This window comes from Phyllopteryx taeniolatus, chromosome 12 (assembly GCF_024500385.1).
Source record: "Phyllopteryx taeniolatus isolate TA_2022b chromosome 12, UOR_Ptae_1.2, whole genome shotgun sequence".
Classification (NCBI taxonomy): Eukaryota; Metazoa; Chordata; class Actinopteri; order Syngnathiformes; family Syngnathidae; genus Phyllopteryx; species Phyllopteryx taeniolatus.
This window is the reverse complement of record NC_084513.1, coordinates 17,866,132-17,885,717: the sequence shown is the minus strand read 5'-3', so window position 1 is coordinate 17,885,717 and position 19,586 is coordinate 17,866,132. Positions and strand designations below refer to the sequence as shown.

The 19,586-nt window shown below is 41.3% G+C and overlaps 1 protein-coding gene and 1 long non-coding RNA gene across 10 annotated transcripts in view; one reads left to right on the top strand and one right to left on the bottom strand.

The window, feature by feature from the left end:
* Positions 1-19,586, bottom strand: part of dip2a (disco-interacting protein 2 homolog A) — an 83,865-nt gene that overhangs the window by 37,104 nt on the left and 27,175 nt on the right. For 7 of the 8 annotated variants that reach the window (XM_061792443.1, XM_061792435.1, XM_061792441.1 and 4 more), the window contains exons 2-4: positions 4,609-4,680; positions 1,590-1,709; positions 1,375-1,494 (exon numbers count right to left, since the gene is read on the bottom strand). In XM_061792443.1, coding sequence (XP_061648427.1) covers positions 1,375-1,494; positions 1,590-1,709; positions 4,609-4,680 — 312 coding nt within the window. Of the gene's footprint in view, positions 1-1,374; positions 1,495-1,589; positions 1,710-4,608; positions 4,681-15,237; positions 15,285-19,586 lie in introns of those variants that run through there. The other variant, XM_061792442.1, reaches the window with a different exon arrangement.
* The window catches only part of LOC133486794 (uncharacterized), a 31,824-nt gene continuing 31,716 nt past the window's right edge, over positions 19,479-19,586 (top strand). For both annotated transcript variants that reach the window (XR_009791127.1, XR_009791126.1), the window contains exon 1: positions 19,479-19,493. This is a non-coding gene — a long non-coding RNA (uncharacterized LOC133486794). The remainder of the gene's footprint in view (positions 19,494-19,586) is intronic.

Sequence of the window (19,586 nt, the reverse complement as noted above, 5' to 3'; positions counted from 1 at the left end):
CAAGAAGCATGCGAGGAGACTGATTAAGCTCACAGAATCGCTTGTATTTAACAGACAAAAAAACAGTAGGATATAGTTGCAAAGGACTGCTTAATGAGCTATATGATAATGACTTGGCGGGCCTACTAATTACTGCAATGTACCGTGCACCAGTGATCAAGTGCAGGCACAGCAAACAACTGTGATGTATTAACAGTAATGACAGACACAAGAAGAGCTGAAATTTCATGATTAACCTAAAAAGCACTATAACATACGATTAGAATTGGTATTTAAAATAATCATCTTGATCATGCTGTTCATATTTGGACCAAGACGACTATTAACAATTGACCAGCTTCAAACAGAGACTGTTCTCAGAGGGAAGTGGCCACTGAACCTAATGTGTCACAAAATGTCATCAGCAGGTTGTAACAGATATACAGTGTGACTGGAAGAGTCACAGAAAGGCAGAAAGGTGTATGCCCTTGGAAATGTCTCAATTCATAGATCAAATACATGTCAATTTTCTCATTCAGCTCCAGATTTGAGAACAGAAGGTTTTGCAAAAAGTACTGAAACATTTAACAGTTGGGCATTGGCATTCAAAAATAGAGAGGGTCAAAATAAATTGACCTGTAAAAAGTTTATTGTGCATTTTAGGTTCATCCTGAAATTTCACTCGAAAGCCCAATATCGATAACTTTTTGTGAGTAGTGTATACACTAGACTGTTATAATGACTGACTTGTGAGAGTGCCCAATGATAGCGTAAAAAGTGACCGAAAATCCCATCTTTAAAAACTACACGTTTTAAGGGGAAAAGCAGAAGTCTTTTTTTTTTTTTTACACAACCTGTTCAAGCCAGGATTTATCTGCTTTTGACAAGACCAAGCGGTTCCAAAGATATTACACCTTGGGTGGTAGTACCTGAATATCTACAGACCTAATTAAGTTAAACACAATAATTAAGCCACTGCAGTACTTAAGTGACTCTCTTTTTTTTTTTTTTTTTTTTTCAAGAATTGGTACTGTGAAGTCCAACATGGCTTCAACACAGCACAAACTGTTACAGTAGGTAAAATGTTGACATTCTGAGACAATGCTAACAATCTCATCCAGTATGCAACAAGTGGGAAGGCCGGCCTGGGAACACGCTCGTGACAACTGAGTCCTTTATAATCCCAAACAATAGATACATTCATCAAACTGAATGTTTCTTTTTCTTGGGGAATATTTTGCTAAAAAATATCGGATTACAGGATTGTTAGCATCCTACACTATAGTGCTTTGTGGGTAGTGAGCGGGAATAGGAAGGGTGGTGCGTGTGCATAGCTAATTATATGTCCAAGGTTGGCAAACGAAAGTGCGCTAAATATAGACGCAAAGGTCTTACCAGGCGGGGTGCATGCCTCAACAGAGGACTGGACTAGCACGGATCGTCTCTTGGACGGCATGGGCATCTTCCTTTCTTTGTATTTGGCCAAAGCTGCTTGGACGGCTTCTGTGTGCAGATCTAGGCCACACAAAAGAACACGTGGCTTAGGCGCACCGCTAAAAAACACAAGCAAGAATTCTAAACTCTCACACGAAGAATGAAGATGTGATTACCAGAGCGGAAGCGTTCATCCCTGGTGTTGGCTGCCCGAGATTTGTTTTGTTTGGATGCTGAGAGAACAGCCTGGGAGGAGGGCTGGATCCGGCTGTCAATCTGTAGAGAGGGATCTACACCTGTGGAAAAAAGATGAGGGACTCAAACGTACCATATACTATTTCTTTTTAAATAATTTATAAATGCCTCAAAGAGACATCCTTTTTCCCCATCAGAAAAAAAAGAGTTATTGCCCATATTTGTTAACTGTTGAGCCAATTTTAACTGTTGCCTAATCAAAACAGCAACACCTAACCTAACTTCAAACAGTCTCTTAGATTAATTCAAGTTTGGAGAGTTAAAGTGCTGCATTAAAGATGATTCTGTAATGAATATTTTTTTAATACTTAGCCAACCATCCATCCATTTTTTTTAACAATGATCATCCTAGTTAGGGTGACAGATGAGCTGGAACCTAAAGGTGCATCTCAATAAAATTAGAAATCTTTTTCTGTAGTTCAATTCAAACATGTGTAGATTAACAGAGTTAACTATTTTATGATTGCATTTGTTATTATTTTGATGATTTTAGCTTACGGCTAACGCTTTTGGACTTGCAATGCTGAAATACAATGAACTCTCCTACAGTAGTCTATTTTATTGCGATGCACCTCCATCCGAGCAGGAGAAACACCTCTATCCTAGCTGCTATAGGCAGGGTGTACCCTGGACTGTTTGTCAACCAATCACAGAGCACATAACAAACAATCATTTCCATCTATAAACAATCTAGAGGGTCTTTAAATAACCTTATGTGTTTTTTGTTTTGTTTTTTGGGGCAAGGAAGCTGAGGTTTCCAAAGAAACCCCACTCAAGCACAGGGAACATGCAAACCCACACAGGAGGGTCTAAGCAGAGGTCGGAACCTGGAACCTTTCGACTGCGAGGAGGACGTGCTAACCACTTATTCACCATGCACCATAATAGAGAATGTTTTCATTTTGAATTAATCCTTCCAGCCTCACTTATAAATGACCAGCCGCCTTGCATGTTTTAGGGGAAAGCAAATGAGAAATGCCAAGCTCAAAGAAGACGATTAAGTACAGCAAATGTCAAAATGACGTTTCAGCTAAAAAAAGGCAGTCGAACATGTAGTCTTACGCACAGCTCTGAGTTAGGCAGGCAGTGCTTTATCCCTCAGCCAATGTAGCTATCATTTGGCTTTCATCAGCACAGCGAAACATAATTCAAACACCTCAATTGTTATGAAAACCCACCAGAATATTGGGGGGTAAATTCAACTGATATTGCCAACACACAGAGCCTAATATGAAAATGAATGTATTAACCGCATCCAGGATCTGGTAGCCAGGCCTGGTGCAGGATGCGGTTAACTGCCGGCCATCATCAGCCTGCCTGGCCTTTCCGTGGCAGCAGCTTAGTAGGGATCATTGAGCTCTACGCTGTCAGCAACTCTTAGAGAGCAATATAACTCACACGCTGCAATGTTAAGCAATAGTCGCACCCACATTCACTCAAACTACTAAACAGCACAAGTTGCATTTAGCGCATCAGGTTCAATATAGTCCGAGGATATTCCAGGACACTGCGAAGAATGAGCGTGACACGCATCCCGTGAGTAAGGGACAAGCCACTTCAATTGGATGCCGGGGACGCTTTAATGGCCACTAACGCAAAGTAAAACAATGGCTTTTCTCCAGCTCTGAGAGGAAGCAGATTTATTCACACGCCAGGACTTCAGACTGCGTTGCTGGGCAGAAGGCACTTCATTTAAGCCAACTCAGTTGCATGCCCTACCACAGGAGACGCATTTATTGGTGCACAGCCAATAGATGTTTTAGCACCATTTCAGCATAACTAGCTAACAGATGTAGAAATCTCACGTGGGTCTAAATGCCTCGTTTCTACCACACTGCACCTACTCGACTTGCTTGTCCACTGGCAAAACCATGTACATTCAGTGAACCCTGCCTATTCACGATTCACTTTTCTCAAATTTGCCTATTCACATATTTTTGTGCTCTTTCTGTGACCTGCCACATGATGGCACCAAAGCCATGGTTAAGAGGAAACATTTCTAATTGGTGTCAAGGAAGTATTGTTGCATGTGATACAGCTTGACTGAGAGGCAAGCTTTGTAGGTCAGGGAGGAGGTGAGCTTAGCCTGGGTTGTTCGTCGAAGCTATGGAGTGTCTTTGCCACCGGTGCATGCAGGCAGCACACGAGCACTTCCGGTGCATTTTCTTTCAAAATCAATTCATCTGCTGCAAGCCATTCATTTATTTGTTTGTTTATTTCTGGGTTATAGGATGAGCTTGACATGATGATAAACTGTTTTGTGGTTATAGTTTGTGGTATATTTATGGTTTAAACTATTATTTTCGGCAAGTACAAACATTTAAAGGGGCGTGTCAATTCCTGCTCAGCCAGGATACCAAGCGTGCAAAGCGCATACCATATGGATAACACAAACCAGTGCGGGTCACTCACAGGTCAAGCAGATTAATCAGTAACAAATGATGAAAATAAATATACAGGCTAACGTTAGCTCTCAGTTTTCATACTGTCATTGTAGTACAATAAGATCAATAAAGGAATATCTTATCTTGCTTATCTCCAAGGGAGAGAGGACCACTGCAGCAAAGTGGAGACTGTGGAGTATAATGTAGCAGTGTTATACAGCAGCATGTTCTTCGCTCATATAGGATTTATCTCCCTACCGTACCCAAAAGCCACATTGAGAGGTACATTAAACGATATCCTCGTTATCCTCCATTGTTGTTGTTTTTTTTGTTAGCATCTCTTTTCGACTGATGCGGTCAGTGTGGCGTGGTTTTCGCAGTTTTGCTTTGAAGCGAAAACCCAACCAACACAAACCGAGGGAACAAACGAGAGCTGAGACGAATTCAAAAAGTCATATGATCACTCATTTACTCTTTAAACATTGCATTTCTTGGACATTTTTCAGGGATGAAATGTGTTGTCACTCAAATATCAATTATAAATAAATATCCTTACCTTGTATCTGTGGGATGAACGGTGCCAACAGTTTGCTTCTTTTCTTCTCATAGCCCTTCTGAGTGATGTCCCCTGCACACAGACGAAGAACAGAGGGGGTGGGGATGATAGAGGGGCAGAGAGATGAGTCATTAGCCTAGATGAGTCTGTGTGTGTGTGTGTGTGTGTGTGTGTGTGTGTGTGTGTGTGTGTGTGTGTGTGTGTGTGTGTGCCTGTGTGTCGACATGCATATGTTGTTGTTTTTGGTGTTCGGCCCAGGTGGAGGCCGAGGTCAAGTGAAGAGGCAAAGAGCAACAGAACAAACTGATCCAATTCCTCGCCCGTCCCACAATTAGCTTTCTTGATGAGATGAGCTTTTGGCATAGTAAAGCAGTAAATAGCAGGATAGATATACAGATGACACTGATTACCGTAAGTGTTGAGATTACTGCAACTTTACATTGACATTTTAAAAACAACAAATTGTTTTATTTAAAAAATTGTTAATGATAAAATGCATTACAAATATTGCATATACATATGTATAATGTATATGATTTTTTTTTATCTTAGTATTGACACTATTTTTATAAATACAGTAGTACTTGACTTGCAAGTGTACCAACTGTATAGAAAAATGAAGTGTTTTTTGAAAAAGTCCTTTTTATATAATCGTTTTTCCTGTTTTGTATTTATTGTAATAAAGACACTTTAAAAATAAATTAAAAAGGTACTTTTTTGTAACAAACACACAAAAAATATTATTTTACTGTTGGCCTTTATTGTTACAGTACTGTCCATGTGTATGGACAGTACTGTCACGCTTGTTGTTGCATCGACGAGTACACCAAGTATACTGTTGTGTTGATAAAGTTGCCACTGCACTACCACTCCAGCATGGAGCACAACAATGCGGTAGTGTGAAGGCAGGTGTTGTTGTCACACTACTCCTGAGTCACCCCTGACAGCTGAATGGCTGCACTGTTTAATGTCCAACAATACCCAGCTCTCCATAGGCTGCGCCTCCTGACCCAACACTGACTCTTCTGTCGTGACTCGTCTCTATCTGTGTGTCTCCGTGCACGCTGGTGTATGTCTATGTGAATACCAGGGCGTCAGAGTCCGTGCGCCACAGCATTACGTCCTGACAAGCACACAATGGGAGTGCTTTCTCTGCGGCGGCCCCAAATTGTAGTTTGCAGAGCTTCAGTGGCCGAGCGGAGGCCCGAGTGCATCCTGAGCCACGAAGTTATGTCTCAGTGGAAGCTAATCTTTTGAGCTGGGGAACAAACAGTTAAGTCTTTCAATATGGAGGAATGGTTTCATACTTAACAATGACCCTTTACGTGAATCTCACAGCACATCAGACGTTTTGGCGCATCAAAGGATAGCATTATTTCCAACATACAATGAGAACCAAATGCCACTGAAAGCAAATACGATTCAAAGTTTGACCAAAACAAGCATAAGTGCCATTTGCAATTTGTCAGTCATTAAAGTTAAGACTGACTGACTAATTAGTTTACAGTCTTTGATATTACCAGGGCGGCACGGTGGACGACAGGTTAGAGCGTCTGCCTCACAGTTCTGAGGACCCGGCCTGTGTGGAGTTTGAATGTTCTCCCCGTGCCTGCGTGGGTTTTCTCCGGGCACTCCGGTTTCCTCCCACATCTCAAAAACATGCATTAATTGGAGACTCTAAATTGCCCGTAGGTGTGAATGTGAGTGCGGATGGTTGTTTGTTTGTATGTGCCCTGCGATTGGCTGGCAACCAGTTCAGGGTGTACCCCGCCTCCTGCCCGATGACAGCTGTGATAGGCTCCAGCACGCCCGCGACCCTAGTGAGGAGAAGCGGCTCAGAAAATGGATGGATGGATGGATTAATAAAAAAAAAAGAGACAACGCTGACTTACTTGGTTTATAAAGGAACCAATAGGAAATTGTGTCTAGGGTGGTGGGCTCCATAAGCAAAAATGGGATGTTTGAAAGCTCAATATGTAGCTTAGCGGCTTGGGAATAACAGGAAGGCGGTTATCTAAGGATGCAGTTTGGAAATGTAAGAACGGGGATACAGAAAGGGGCTTAACACCTCCAAATGACACAGTCTCTGGGGGGACACTGCAGTTTACAGTGAGTCAACACGGTACTACAACATAAGGGAAAAACCTTTGCCTGACCTCCTTTCTCCCAAATGCTGATGATAGGCTTTATGATGTAATTCATCTGTGCGAAATTGAAGCTCCACAATAAGGTCAGTAGTGGTAAAGCGAGAGTAAGTTGTAGAAAATCATGAGGGGGTTCACCTGGAAGCTGTCATTTTCTGTTCCTCTCCCCTTCAAAAACATGCTCATTTGACCCTCCCCCGTGCCTCTAATCTAACTTCTCCACCTTCCTGTCCACTCTTCTGGGTTTACGAAGCGTACTGTTCTTCTTCTGACCTCCAGGAAGTATTTTTTTCCAGCACATTCAAAGGGTCTTTCAATGACAAAGAAAAATAGCAGAACTGGGGTGATGTCATGTCCACATTTTTGGCTCAGGTACAGCTCGACAAAGTCTGAAGAGAATGCATTTTATATTCTGGGAGACCAAAGGCAGTTAGGGTCTGGCAACTTTTCTGAAGTTGTTACTGTAAACATTCCTCTGGCCTGGCGTTTAATCCCAATTTCCCCAAGTGCTATCTAAAGAGTGACAGCAAGAGAGTCACTACCCTCTGCTTTATTGTATTGGCTTTAATTGACGGGTGGCTATTCAGTAAAACTGACTGCTGACTTTTTGGGCGAAGCAGTGCCTTCAGTTGCTTATTACCCTGTATCTTCAATCCAGACCTCTTTTACAACCCAGCAGGAACATATACTGTAGTCATTGGCAATGACTACCATGCCACATTTACAGTTTTAGGAGCATTGAATGGAGGTAGAGAGTTTGCTTGATTCAGGGAGTAATGCATGATCTACATCAGTTAAAACCATTGGTAACATATACTATGTTAATGATATCTAATGCAAAAAGAATCTTTCCTGGAGAAATGGTCAGCTCTGGGGCTGCTGGAGATTTCGTACATACACTGTATGGAAAAAAGGTTTTAGCACACCTGGCCTGTCTAGTGAAAATTTAAGATAATTTGGAGTTGTTGCTACTTTTGCAGCTATAACAACTTCCAATCATTGGGAAAGAATTTCTGCAAGATCTTGAAGTGTGTCTGTCCATTGTCCATTCATCCATAAGAACGTTTGTGTGATAAATTGCCACAATCTCTGTTCTAGTTAATCCGAAATGTGTTTTGTGGGGTTAAATTCAGGGCTCTGAAGTTCTCCCAGACCATTGTCCGGAGGGAATTTTGTCATTTGTAAGGAAATTAATTTAGTCTTCATACAAAATGTACATAATTCTCTCTGCATTTTAGCAACTGGCTTGGCATGGACTTTTGTGGTGCTTCAAACCCCCCCAAAAGGGAAAAAATATACTTCAGGCTGAGTTATTTTTGTTTCTGTGTTCCAGAACAAACGTATCCTCACTAATTTGCTGCTGTTTGGCTCTCCTATTTAAACATTGATACATGGCTGCTACAGCTACCACACGATTTCTACAAATGCATGACTGTAGACCACGACAGTGTGGGGATACTTCAATTGTTTAGGATATAGTATTTGTATTAGGGATAGGCATAATAATTGACTTGATTAAGAATTCGGGCGATTTGTGCAATCGTGTGTCGATTAATCATGTCTTCTTGACACAACTGAAGTAAATGGGGAGTGCACCACTTGCAGCAGAAGCGCTGTTGATTTAGTTTCAACTAGTTTGCTGTCTAAAGAAGCACAACATGACGTCAGCTACTGGGTATTATACACATTCAGTGCCACTGACTGCTTTACAAGTCAAATATCCACGTTAACTGGCACTGAATGAGTTAAAGACGCATCCATGCAAACTATGGCAGCATTATTCTGCTGACAATAAAATAGGAGTTCTGAACGTTCAGAGGAAGATTCTAACCGCCCCTCTAAGAATTTCTTTTCAACAATTATTGTTTGTTTCTGACCTCTATTTTTCAATTGCCCATCCTAATATTCACTTGTACCATTAAAATGCTCAACAAATCAGGTTTTGAAAATGTCCTAACTAAATTACAATTAAAATCTAATTTTAACGACATCAGGGCGTCAGATTAAAAAAAAAAAAAACATTATGTTAGTAATAACTAGTATATTGAATTACTAATGATGAGAAAAATTGCAAGAGAACAATGACACATTCTTGAACCTGAGATTAGACCCCAAACAATGACGCCCTTCCCCATCCACAAAGTCAGTTCCTGTGCCAGGCTGGCTCTCAATCTGCCAACACTGCTGCCAGGGCAGTATGCAGGCTGCCTGCGCTTCTACCATAGAAAATCCTTGTTTCATATTTATGCGGAAGAGCGAACAGGCACAAAGACAGATGTGTCCAGCTGTCACTGCATGAACACCCCCAACAATTCAAATGTTGATTTTACGCTTCAATGCTCATACAGACAGTGCTCGGTTTTTTTGTTTTTGTTTTTACCTCGAGCAAACATGCATCTGATAGATTATTTGAACACTAGAGTTGACCTATTTCATGTGTGCACGGTGACAAAAGTTGAATGTTCCTCTCACAGTTGGACCGCTCTGTGGTCTCTGCACAAAACAAATTACTGAGCATCAAGTAAAAGATTGACAGAAAGGAGATTCAAACCAGAGATGCGGCCGCATGTCAAGATGATCAAATAATTAAGTGAGCAACAGACGGATAAGTCAGTGACAAATACAGACACACACACAGGCTGAATGACTCACGTGTTAAGGAGGAAGAAGAGGATGCACCTTCAACGCAGACGGACAGGCGTAAGGACAGAAGAGGAAGAGGAGGAGGCCAGTCACAGAAGATAGAAAGCAAAGAGTGCCCCGCTAACAGGCTAACAAGCAGTGTCTAAAAGGAGATGCTGCTGTCATAAGTCAGACCCTTCAGCATCCTTTGTTTCCTTTGCAGGAGACTGAATGAACCCCATCTCCCTCACTCTCGCTTCCCACAACTCCCCTCCCTCGCTCTTAATACCCCCACTACTCCTCCTCAATTGCAACTGCCACCCCCCCTTTCTTTGACTCACACTCTTTCCATCCCTCTCTTGCCATTACAAAGCTTGGCTAGGCTTTAGGATTAGGGTGTCAAAGCAGACCCCTGCCCCCCACATACCAACCCAACACATGCACATACACACACACACACACACACACAAGCACTGGACAACAACTGTGTCTGTAACAACATGCTCGTGGAGGTGAACTTAAACATGACGCATGAGCTTGTTTCACCGTCAAGAGGAAAGGTTGTGATCACACCCATGAGGAGGGTATTTTGATTGCAAATTAGGCACAGGCATAATAATTAATTGATCATGAAGAAATCTGTCCGTATGGAATTGATTGTTGATTAACTCGTGTCGTGACAATGTAGTGCACCACTAGCAACGATGCCGTTGATTGAGCTCTACTAGGTTACTGACTAAAGACACAACTCAGATAAGGGAACGCCAGGTTTTTATGATATAAAAAAAATGAGACCAAGACAATTTCAAATGCTTTTTCCACCATGAATGTGGCCTAAAACATGTACAACTCAATAGATGTTTTTTTCTTATTGAGAAAAGAAGTAAAAACAAACAACTGAAGCCACTATATATAGTACCTCTGATTAACCTGACATACATTTCTGCCATTTTTGTAGGCATTTTGTGACAATTTCGTTGCTTTCCAGCAGAAGCCTCGAGGTTTTGTGCCAACACAGACCATTATTTCGAACAACGGCCCCAAAGCACGATGCTGCCATCACTCGGGCTGCAACTAATACTCAAATGTTTTGATTACTTCGAATATAAAAGAAAATGCTCTAGGAGTTTTCTCTGCCTGGGGGATCCACTTATTCAACTCATTCACTGCCAGTTTGACACTGTATTTGTAATTATATGCATACCCCTTTCAGAGGGCGGGGGTGAGTAGTGTGTCATGAGCATAAGGAAAAGTCAGCCTGGGATAAGGCATGAGTTTTAGCCAACAGCAGCTTGTAAGTTTGTGATGTTCTTGTGTTGCCTCCAGTTCAATAAAGTGTCTTGAAAGGGCATTGGTGACTCCCTTCCTTCCTTAACTACTTCTGAGTGCATTACAATACTACTATACTATTTTAAAAATCAGAACACTTCCAAGCCTTTAATTTCTTTTCAAAGGGAATGGTAACAGATGCCAAGAAGAAAAAATGCCAAGTTTAAACTGAAAAATATTTATATATGTTGTCTTGCCTCAATGAAAATATTTCTAGACATGAAAATTTGGATTGTTGTACTGTAAATTTACGAAATAAAATTATACTAATTTAAGAAATAAAACGGTCGATTATCTAAAAAAAAGAAAAGCTGGTCGTTCTTTTTTTAAGTGAAATGGCTTATTTTTTTCTTGTGTATTCATAATTGGTCTTTAACCAAAAACATATATATAATTTATCTGAATACTCGATTATTCGATAATATATTTAGTCGGATACGCAAATATTAAAATATTCGATAGCTGCAGCCCTTGCCACTACCACAGTGTAGGTATGGCGTTCTTTTGGTGATGAGCAGTGTTGTGTTTGCACCAAACATACTTTTCGGAATCAGGGCCAAAAAGTTCAACCTTGAGTCGGACCATAACAAAGTCTTTCTGTCAAAGTGAGAAAATGTGTTTTGGTCCGATGAAACCCCAAGGCATATTTTTGGTCAATAGAAATTAATTGTCTATATGTGGCCTGCGATGGACTGGCGACCAGTCCAAGGTGTAGCCACCTCACACTAAAGTGTTGTTGGCTCCAACCACTAGAATGAGAACATGAATTATTAAAAATGGATGAGTGGATGGATTTTTACATACATATTTTAGCGTAATGATTTAGCATAAAATTTTCTGAAATTTCATTATCTATGCGTCTATGTTTTAATATCATCCTCTGGGGAAAATCCCATGGTTCTTTGCCTGGAAAAAGGGCTACGGAAATTTAGGACTAAATTATAGTCCAGTCATGGTGATGTTACAATGTTGTAGGGGGTGGGTGAGGGCTAGGGGGTCTTGAAGAAGCCCCAGCTGGTATGCCACCCTTTGTGTATGTGTGATTGAGCATGTGTGTGTGTTTTATGCCTGAAATTACAGGCCTAGTCACCCTTTGGCATTAAGTTCCTACCAAGAGCTTGACATAATTGGGCTCAATTATTGCTATAGCAAGCAGAATAATGAGCCTGAACGCAAACTCTCCAAACAGAAAACACAGCGGATATCCTCTCGTGTCTTCCTGCTCACTGATGTTGAATGTCATGTCATTTCGGAATAGTGGGTTAGTTCAATCCCGTTCATGATTAAACAGCATATAAACCCTGCAAAATCTACGTTCAGCGTCATTAGATTCAATAATAGGGTAAATACAAACTAGTCACATTCATAACCCATATATATGTTGATTAAAAGACACATGAATGACGTATGGTATGTGTCATGTTAAGAGTTGTTTATTTCAATACTGGTGATACTGCAGAAAGCGTATTTGACTTATGGATATCGTCCTGTTCAAACTAGCAAGTGCATTACCTTAAGTGTTACCCTTTCTGTAACAACAGAATTTTTAGCAATGTGCCAATCCTAATTTTCTTGATAATCTTCTTAATATTGATGTTGTCATTTAGTGTTGTCCATCCACCCATTTTCCATTGCGTGTGTCACGGGTGAGCGAGAACCTACAGTATACCTGCTGACTTTGAGGAGGGGTACACAGACTGGATGCAAACCCAGTCGACATGCAAACATAGACCAACAATGATTCGCAAACACATGAGTCTCTTCAATGAACCTAAGATATATGTTTTTGGAATGTGGCAAGGAGTCGGAGTACCAAGAGAAAACCCACTCCAGCTCGCGGGCAACTCCACAAGGCAGGAAGGCTGGAGCTGAGATTCAGCCCCCGAAGCTAAGAACATTTTGTGTTGCATTAAGATAGATCTACAGTACTATGCATAGTGCATACCTCTGAGGCCACCACTAGCATTACTTGCCAGTATGACATACAAAAACACATTTCTATACAGCTTTGTAGCGGGATGGATCATGAGCCAAGGAAGACCACGTTACAATTTGGTGAGAATGTTTTTTTTTTACCCTTTGTGTCACTCTGGTGTATGCATGGGCCAGTATCAGAGATTCTGAGCAAAAATATTGCGGTTTTACAGACTCATGGTATTGCAAGCTCTAAAATGTATTATTTTGAAATGTAGCCAACTCCGAAAACACTTATTGGCAGTCTATACCCACTTATTTACAAATGTTTGGGGTTAAATGCAATGCAATTATAATGGCCATCATTTAACCGCAGATTTTCGCTATTCGCGGTCCGGCCCAGTCCCTAACCCCCACGAATAGCGGGGGTCCACTGTACTTTGAAGCCGGTAACCAGCGCATGCCTACTCCGGTGTAAGTGGAACGAATGCAAAATCTTTGCAATTACATTTGTTTTTGTTCACTTTTTTGGACACTTAAATCCAATGAAAAACAGAAGCTTAGCTCCTTGTGCCACGCATGCGCTATTTATAGCCACAAAACTTTGTACGTTGAGACCGTCGTAAAATAAGGACCCCCTGTATGTGGCTGGGTATGAGCTTTATTTCAGAGCCAAACGGAATGTAGTTTTACAAAATGTACAAAATCCTTTTCAATCCACCAGATGTTGTTTAACCTCAAGGCCAAAATCAATATGTGACTACTGAGATGTTTTTTTTTTAAATAGTTCAAGTCATTTTAAGTGGCTTGAATTTTCAATGTGGCATCTTTTACGTGACAAGCGTAATACTGAAAGGTTGAGGAGAGGTGGGAGGAACGGGAGTCAAAATGGCAGCAGGAGAGACTGGTTGATTGACGATGACAACCAACATGACAGCAGCTGAAGAAACCAGAGGGGGTGACTAGGATGGAGGAAAAATAAGATGACATAGAGGAGGATGTGATTAAAAGGCCATGTTCTGTGTTAGTTTTCTACTCTGTCGCATATTCCTCTCAAGTCACCATCCGTCAACGGTTCAAAGCCCTCCGTGGCATCCCTTTGAATTACGTGGTGCCAAGGAATTAGGAACGAACACTCCGTTACCACTTTGCTAATACATAACCTGCACATCTCATTATGCACAAATATACACAGTCCAAAATGAAGCCCGTTTTACCCCCCAGGCTTGTGAGCAGACAGACAGTGTGAATAATGAGTCATTAGATGCAGCGCTGCCCGGGAGGCAGCTGCAGCTGTGCACTAATTCGCAAAGGAGACAGGAGGGGTGATCATAATTAAGAGATAGCAATGTGCATTCCTGATACTTTATACCCATGACAGCAAATGACACCTTCCCATGCATGTCTGATGCTTTCACAGACAAGAAACCAGATCATGTCAGGAACAAAACGAGAACATACAAACAACAAACAAACTTCACGATTGTTGAGCTGATGCGGTGTCCTGCAGAGATTTGCAATGCAATAATTGTCTCGGGTACGTGGATCTGTTTGTGCGTGTCATGCATCTGTGTGTGACCTTGCATGAACCTGGCTGCTCTGGTGTTGAGCATTGGACTTAAGTTTAAGGGTATTTGTGAGGGTGCTTACCCATTAGACAGGTGATTTCTGTGCAACTATGCCAAAGAGTGTGGTTCCTTGGTATTGTGGTCCATTTACAGGCTTTACAACTTGGGACTCAGTTTATTGCTATGCTACTATGTTATTGTGGTCAGATTGCTGTGAAAACTGTGTCAGAAGTGGAATGCCTACACATCAGATAGGCACTATGTTAAGAGACTCTTTGGTAACTCAATAAGACCGTGGTTCAAATACGGGTTTTGGAGAGTACACCCTTGCTGTATGTATGATTTGACTTGTTTACTAAACATGAAAAAAGCCACACTGACCAAAATGCACATTAACAACTGTCAGCATCAAAAACAATACAGAATCAAATATATCTAATGCAATTATTAAACATTACACAGTGTTTGGTAGGCGTGGACTGACTCTTCCACCCATTAGTTTATATTTAGGCAACCTTTGTATTATTTGACTAGCTGCCATTTAATGGTATATGGCCCTCTAATATACCATACCGTTACATCTCTAATTGTCCAACTTTGCTGAATAAGGCTTTGATTGATAAAATGCAGATCAACTCAACTCTTGTAACCAACAGCAACTATCTGTCACCTTGACTGCAAAAAAGGGAGGAAGCTACTGTGAGCTAATGCAACCTCACAGCAAGCTCTACCCAGTTCCCGGTGTGTGAGATACAAGCGGCCCCGTGGGCTCTCCTCAACGCTCTGTACGGTCTTAGAGGGTACGGACAGATTTATTGTCTTTTACTTTGCGCGGTTATTACCATATGAATGAGCATGTTTTCCACCGGCCTAACATAAGCTTAGCCATTAAGCGCCTTGCATATACACACACATATAACCACCTTGGCTATAGCGAGGGATCGCAGGGTGGGGGAGAATCAGGATTTGTTGCACAAAACACACAAAAAGCTCAACATCTACACATGGACACCGTGGTGAATCCAATTAAGGGTGCACAAATAGATACTCACTCGTATTAGTCCGAGCCAGTCACCCACCGCAAATGTGTTTGTGTGAATAGGCAGGGGTGACATGGCTTTTGTCCCTCATCCAGACTTGGACTTTGGAAGGAAACGCAGCATCAGTGTTTGGTTACACGTGTGATGTGTGTTTAACCTTGAAAGGGGGAATATTGTTGTGGCAAATTGCCTTTGTATACAAATAGCTGGGTCTCTGGAGTGCCTACCCAACCCTGAACTGTGAAATCAAACAAACAAGTAAATTCTTTGTCATCTGCTGATTTCTAATAATCTGTCTGTGAACGAGCCATTCCGCACTTCTAATTTACATATTAACCACACCCATACCGTAACCTGATCAGCTAGGCTGGCCTAATATCCAGAGCCACTTTCAAGCGACACCATCTGAAACACTATTATCCAGAGGCACTATCATGCAGACACAACTCAAATCCCCCTATGGGTCCAACAACCCTGCTATCATCGCAAAGCCAAAAGGTAAGTAAAGATGCATTGACATTTGCTGGATGCTCAGATTAGCGTGAGATACCAGCATTAGCTTCTCATAAGTAACATATACTTGATTGTGCACTAAGGTTTTTGATTTGGTGGTGGTATATCTGTGTTTGGTGATAACACCCACATACAGTGATTGAAAGTACACCGGTGGCTGTGTCTATCCTCGACTACTTGTGGGTGGCATTCCAATACGTTCCAGCTAGTGGTGGCAGGTGTATTAAATTAGCTAACATCAATACCTTGGGTTGCTGAACGTAGATGTGCTGTTGTTTTACGATTGTTCTGTTTTGCAAAAGACACATTGCACTTTACCTTCTTTTTTTAAGAGTGAAATGATCACAAACATTCTGTCTTTAATGCATTCACGGTGTACCGCAGGTAGCTGGGATAGGCTTCAACTCACCCGCAACCCAAATAAGAGCAATCAAATACAAATAGAATGGATGGATAGAATATTAAATAAACGGAATACGTTAATGTAAATGACTATAAACGTAAAGAACAGACCTTGTTCAGCCTTTTAGTTTCCACAATACATTAAAGCAGTGAATCCCAACCTTTATTGAGCCAAGGCACATATTTTACACTTGAAAAATCTCACGGCACATCAACAAACAAAAATGTCACAAAAAGTGGATACACAAGTCAATTATACACGTTCTGACATCTAATAGAAGAGCATTCATTCGTTCCGTCTGTCTTGATATGCCGCTGGCATAGATAGATGAACAAAGAAATAATAAATAATATTTTGACCAATTGAGTGAAATTTTATCATTTCCCACGGCCCACAAAAAGAGCTCTCACTAAAGTGCCGCGGCACACTGGTTGGGAATCACTGCATTAAAGGGAACTGAACGCATCAGATGCATTTTCAGAAGTCTTCTATTTTGGTTTTAAAACTATGCATTCATTCCCTTATTTTAAGGCGTGTTGCTTACAATCATGTGAAAGCTCGAGTAGAGCGCAGAGAGTAGCCAGGCGGAGATATCTGATAATGGAAGCATGTAATTGTATGGCGAAATCTGCTATACAATCCAGACAGAAGGGAGAAAAAAAATAAAATGAGTCCTTACTTAGCTATGCTGTACTTACTGCCTTTTGCATAGTTTGCTATTTCTGGCAGATAGTTTTCAAGACTCTCCTCAAAAGTAGGAGGCTCCTCTAAAAATAGTACGAAGATGACTAAACTTCAAAAAAAGATCATAGTCATTCTTAGATTATAGCCTCTCACATCTTATTTTCTTCTTCCCAACTAAACAAGGCAGAGTATGCATTCTACAATGTATGACCTCAACTATTTAAAAAAGGCATTTACTTTTTCCACTCTTATTTTTGTCAGATAAGGCGCACAGTACTTCCACACGATTCTGCATTTCCCCCCCGAGGGTACCTGGCCTTGGCGTGAAACCTGACTGCGGCAGCATGGGGGAGACGACGAGCCTTTGAAGTGCAGTGAGATTGGATAGTGGTGGGGGTGTGGGGGGAGGTGGGGAGAGGAAGGGAGAGAGCAGGAAACAGGGCGCAGCACGCTCGCTGGAGGTGAGATATATTGATCAAGTGATGGGAAACAAGACAGACAATACAAATAAAGGAAGAGATCAGAGACAGGAAAAAGAGGGAGAGGCAAAGCACTTTGAAGTAGATCAGCCTGCTCACACGCAATGTCTGCAAAGGGGTAGGGAGGGAGGCCGAGATGAATCTCGAGAGCAGCCACAGACTGCTTCTTAAGGCCGCTTTATACAACGCCCGCATTGAAGCACGTGACCGACGAATTGCCCCCGCGCAGCACCTCTGCGTAGCTTGCTGCGCACCTGACAAAAATAGTTGCTGCGCGTCGAACGCCACGGAGATGATCTCTCGTGATTGGCCCGTTTTAGTCACACGCTGTGATGACGTACTCAGCGTTCCCCTTGGTTCTACATACCATCTACGTCACTGCATTCGCCATCGATTTTGCAGCATAATTAAACGTCGCCGTCCGCGCGAGTACAAAGAAACCTTTAGTTTCTACAGACAGTGAATCCTCTAAGGCAGGGGTGTCAAACTCAAATTCACGGTGGGCCAAAATTAAAAATTGGGATGCCGCGGGCCAACTCAATATTTAATGAAAAATCACTGCGATGTGCATGTTTCCCTTCTCTGCAGAAATTTAGAAAGTTTATCATATGACAACAAACTTACATTTTGCTTAAATACTGAATCTGGAATAAACAAAAATTAATATAAACGAGAAATCTAATTTGCGATAAAAGACAGTGGTATTTGTTTGTTGTTTTGTATTTAAATAGATAACATGAATTCTTCTGTCTATTTGTCTTTCTCCAACTACCTCTCTTTTTCATGTAAATCTTTTTTCAAAGGCAAACAACAAAACAACCCAAAAAAACAAGAATGTCCTTCAATATAAATCTAAACTTCAAACTATTAACAGTCCCTGCCTAGGAGTTGATAAAGGGCATTAAAAAAAAATATATATTATAATAAGGCGAACATAATCATCTGGTTGACTTGTAATTTGTTCATACATAGAAACAATTTTTCCAGTAGGAAATACTGGAACAGTTTCCAAGTCTGTGACATGACTTTGTCAAAATAAAAATCATTACAAATTATAGTGCACTTTTCACCATTTCTTGTCTCGCTGAAATTATGCTGATTTTAGGTGAATGTCTCGTGCAAATGAACGAGTCGCTATCCCACCCCATCCCCTTACCCCAGCCAAGGTGACCATAGACAGAGAAACTCTGTGTAGGGATGAAGGTTCGACCTATAAGGGCATCTTTTAATTCATATTTTACCCCAAAATTTGGTCTGTTTACAAATTCTACAACCTTGAGGGCCAATTGTGTATACTTTCTGGTGGACGTCCAGTGCAAATAATATGAAAATTATACAACCCCTACCACTAAAACTTGACAATCCACAGTGAGGCTGCTTTTCCCTTTCATTTGCTTTTTTGGAAACCTTGTTCTACCTAGCTAGCAAGAGGCAACCATGGGTATCTTGCAGTAAGAGTGACAGACGCTACCGGGTCGTGTAACACATAAATAGGAGTGTAAAGCTCCAAAACAGTTTTCAGGAAATGGCACCAGAAACATAAGAAAGATGTTCATGCACAAGAAGTACAACAGGATCACACATTTTTACACCTCAAAAAAATAACAAAAAACAGATTCCACTTGCAAGCGTAATGGAAATAATTGTGATTTTAAACTGAACATTTTTATACAAGGACAGAGAGATCTATCTATTATCTTTCCTTCACACTTGTACACTTGCTTACAGTTGCCGCTCACTTCCTGCTCTATTGTGTGGACTGTAAGTACAGGAAGTCGCCGTTTTTGTTTCCCCTTTGTATTTCCTGGTAAGACTGGAAGGAATGTGTTTGGATAGAGGTGGGGAAAACACTCACACAGTGTTTGTGAGTTATTTGCATGTATAAAAAACACATATGATATCCATGTAAAGCAGGCAAGCTGCAAGCAGTCTTGCAAAGCATTGTATTTAATCTGTTGCGACACCTAGTCCTGGCTGTCCATCCATTCAGCCATCGGCAGCCAATCGCAGGCCACAAAGAACCATTCACAATCACATGCACTCACCGGATTCGATGCCCCAACCTCAGGATGAGGCCGATGTGCTAATCACTCTGGCAATGTGCTGCCCCTGGCTGTTGAGTTGATTCAATTTCTTCATAAGAGAGTGGAATATATATCAAACGCAGACTCAGCTGTATGTCAGGCCAGGTCAGTAAGCTATATTTACCACACAGTATTGATCCATGATTTCACCAATGCAAAAGTGATGTTATTTTCCTCCATCCATACATCCATCTAATC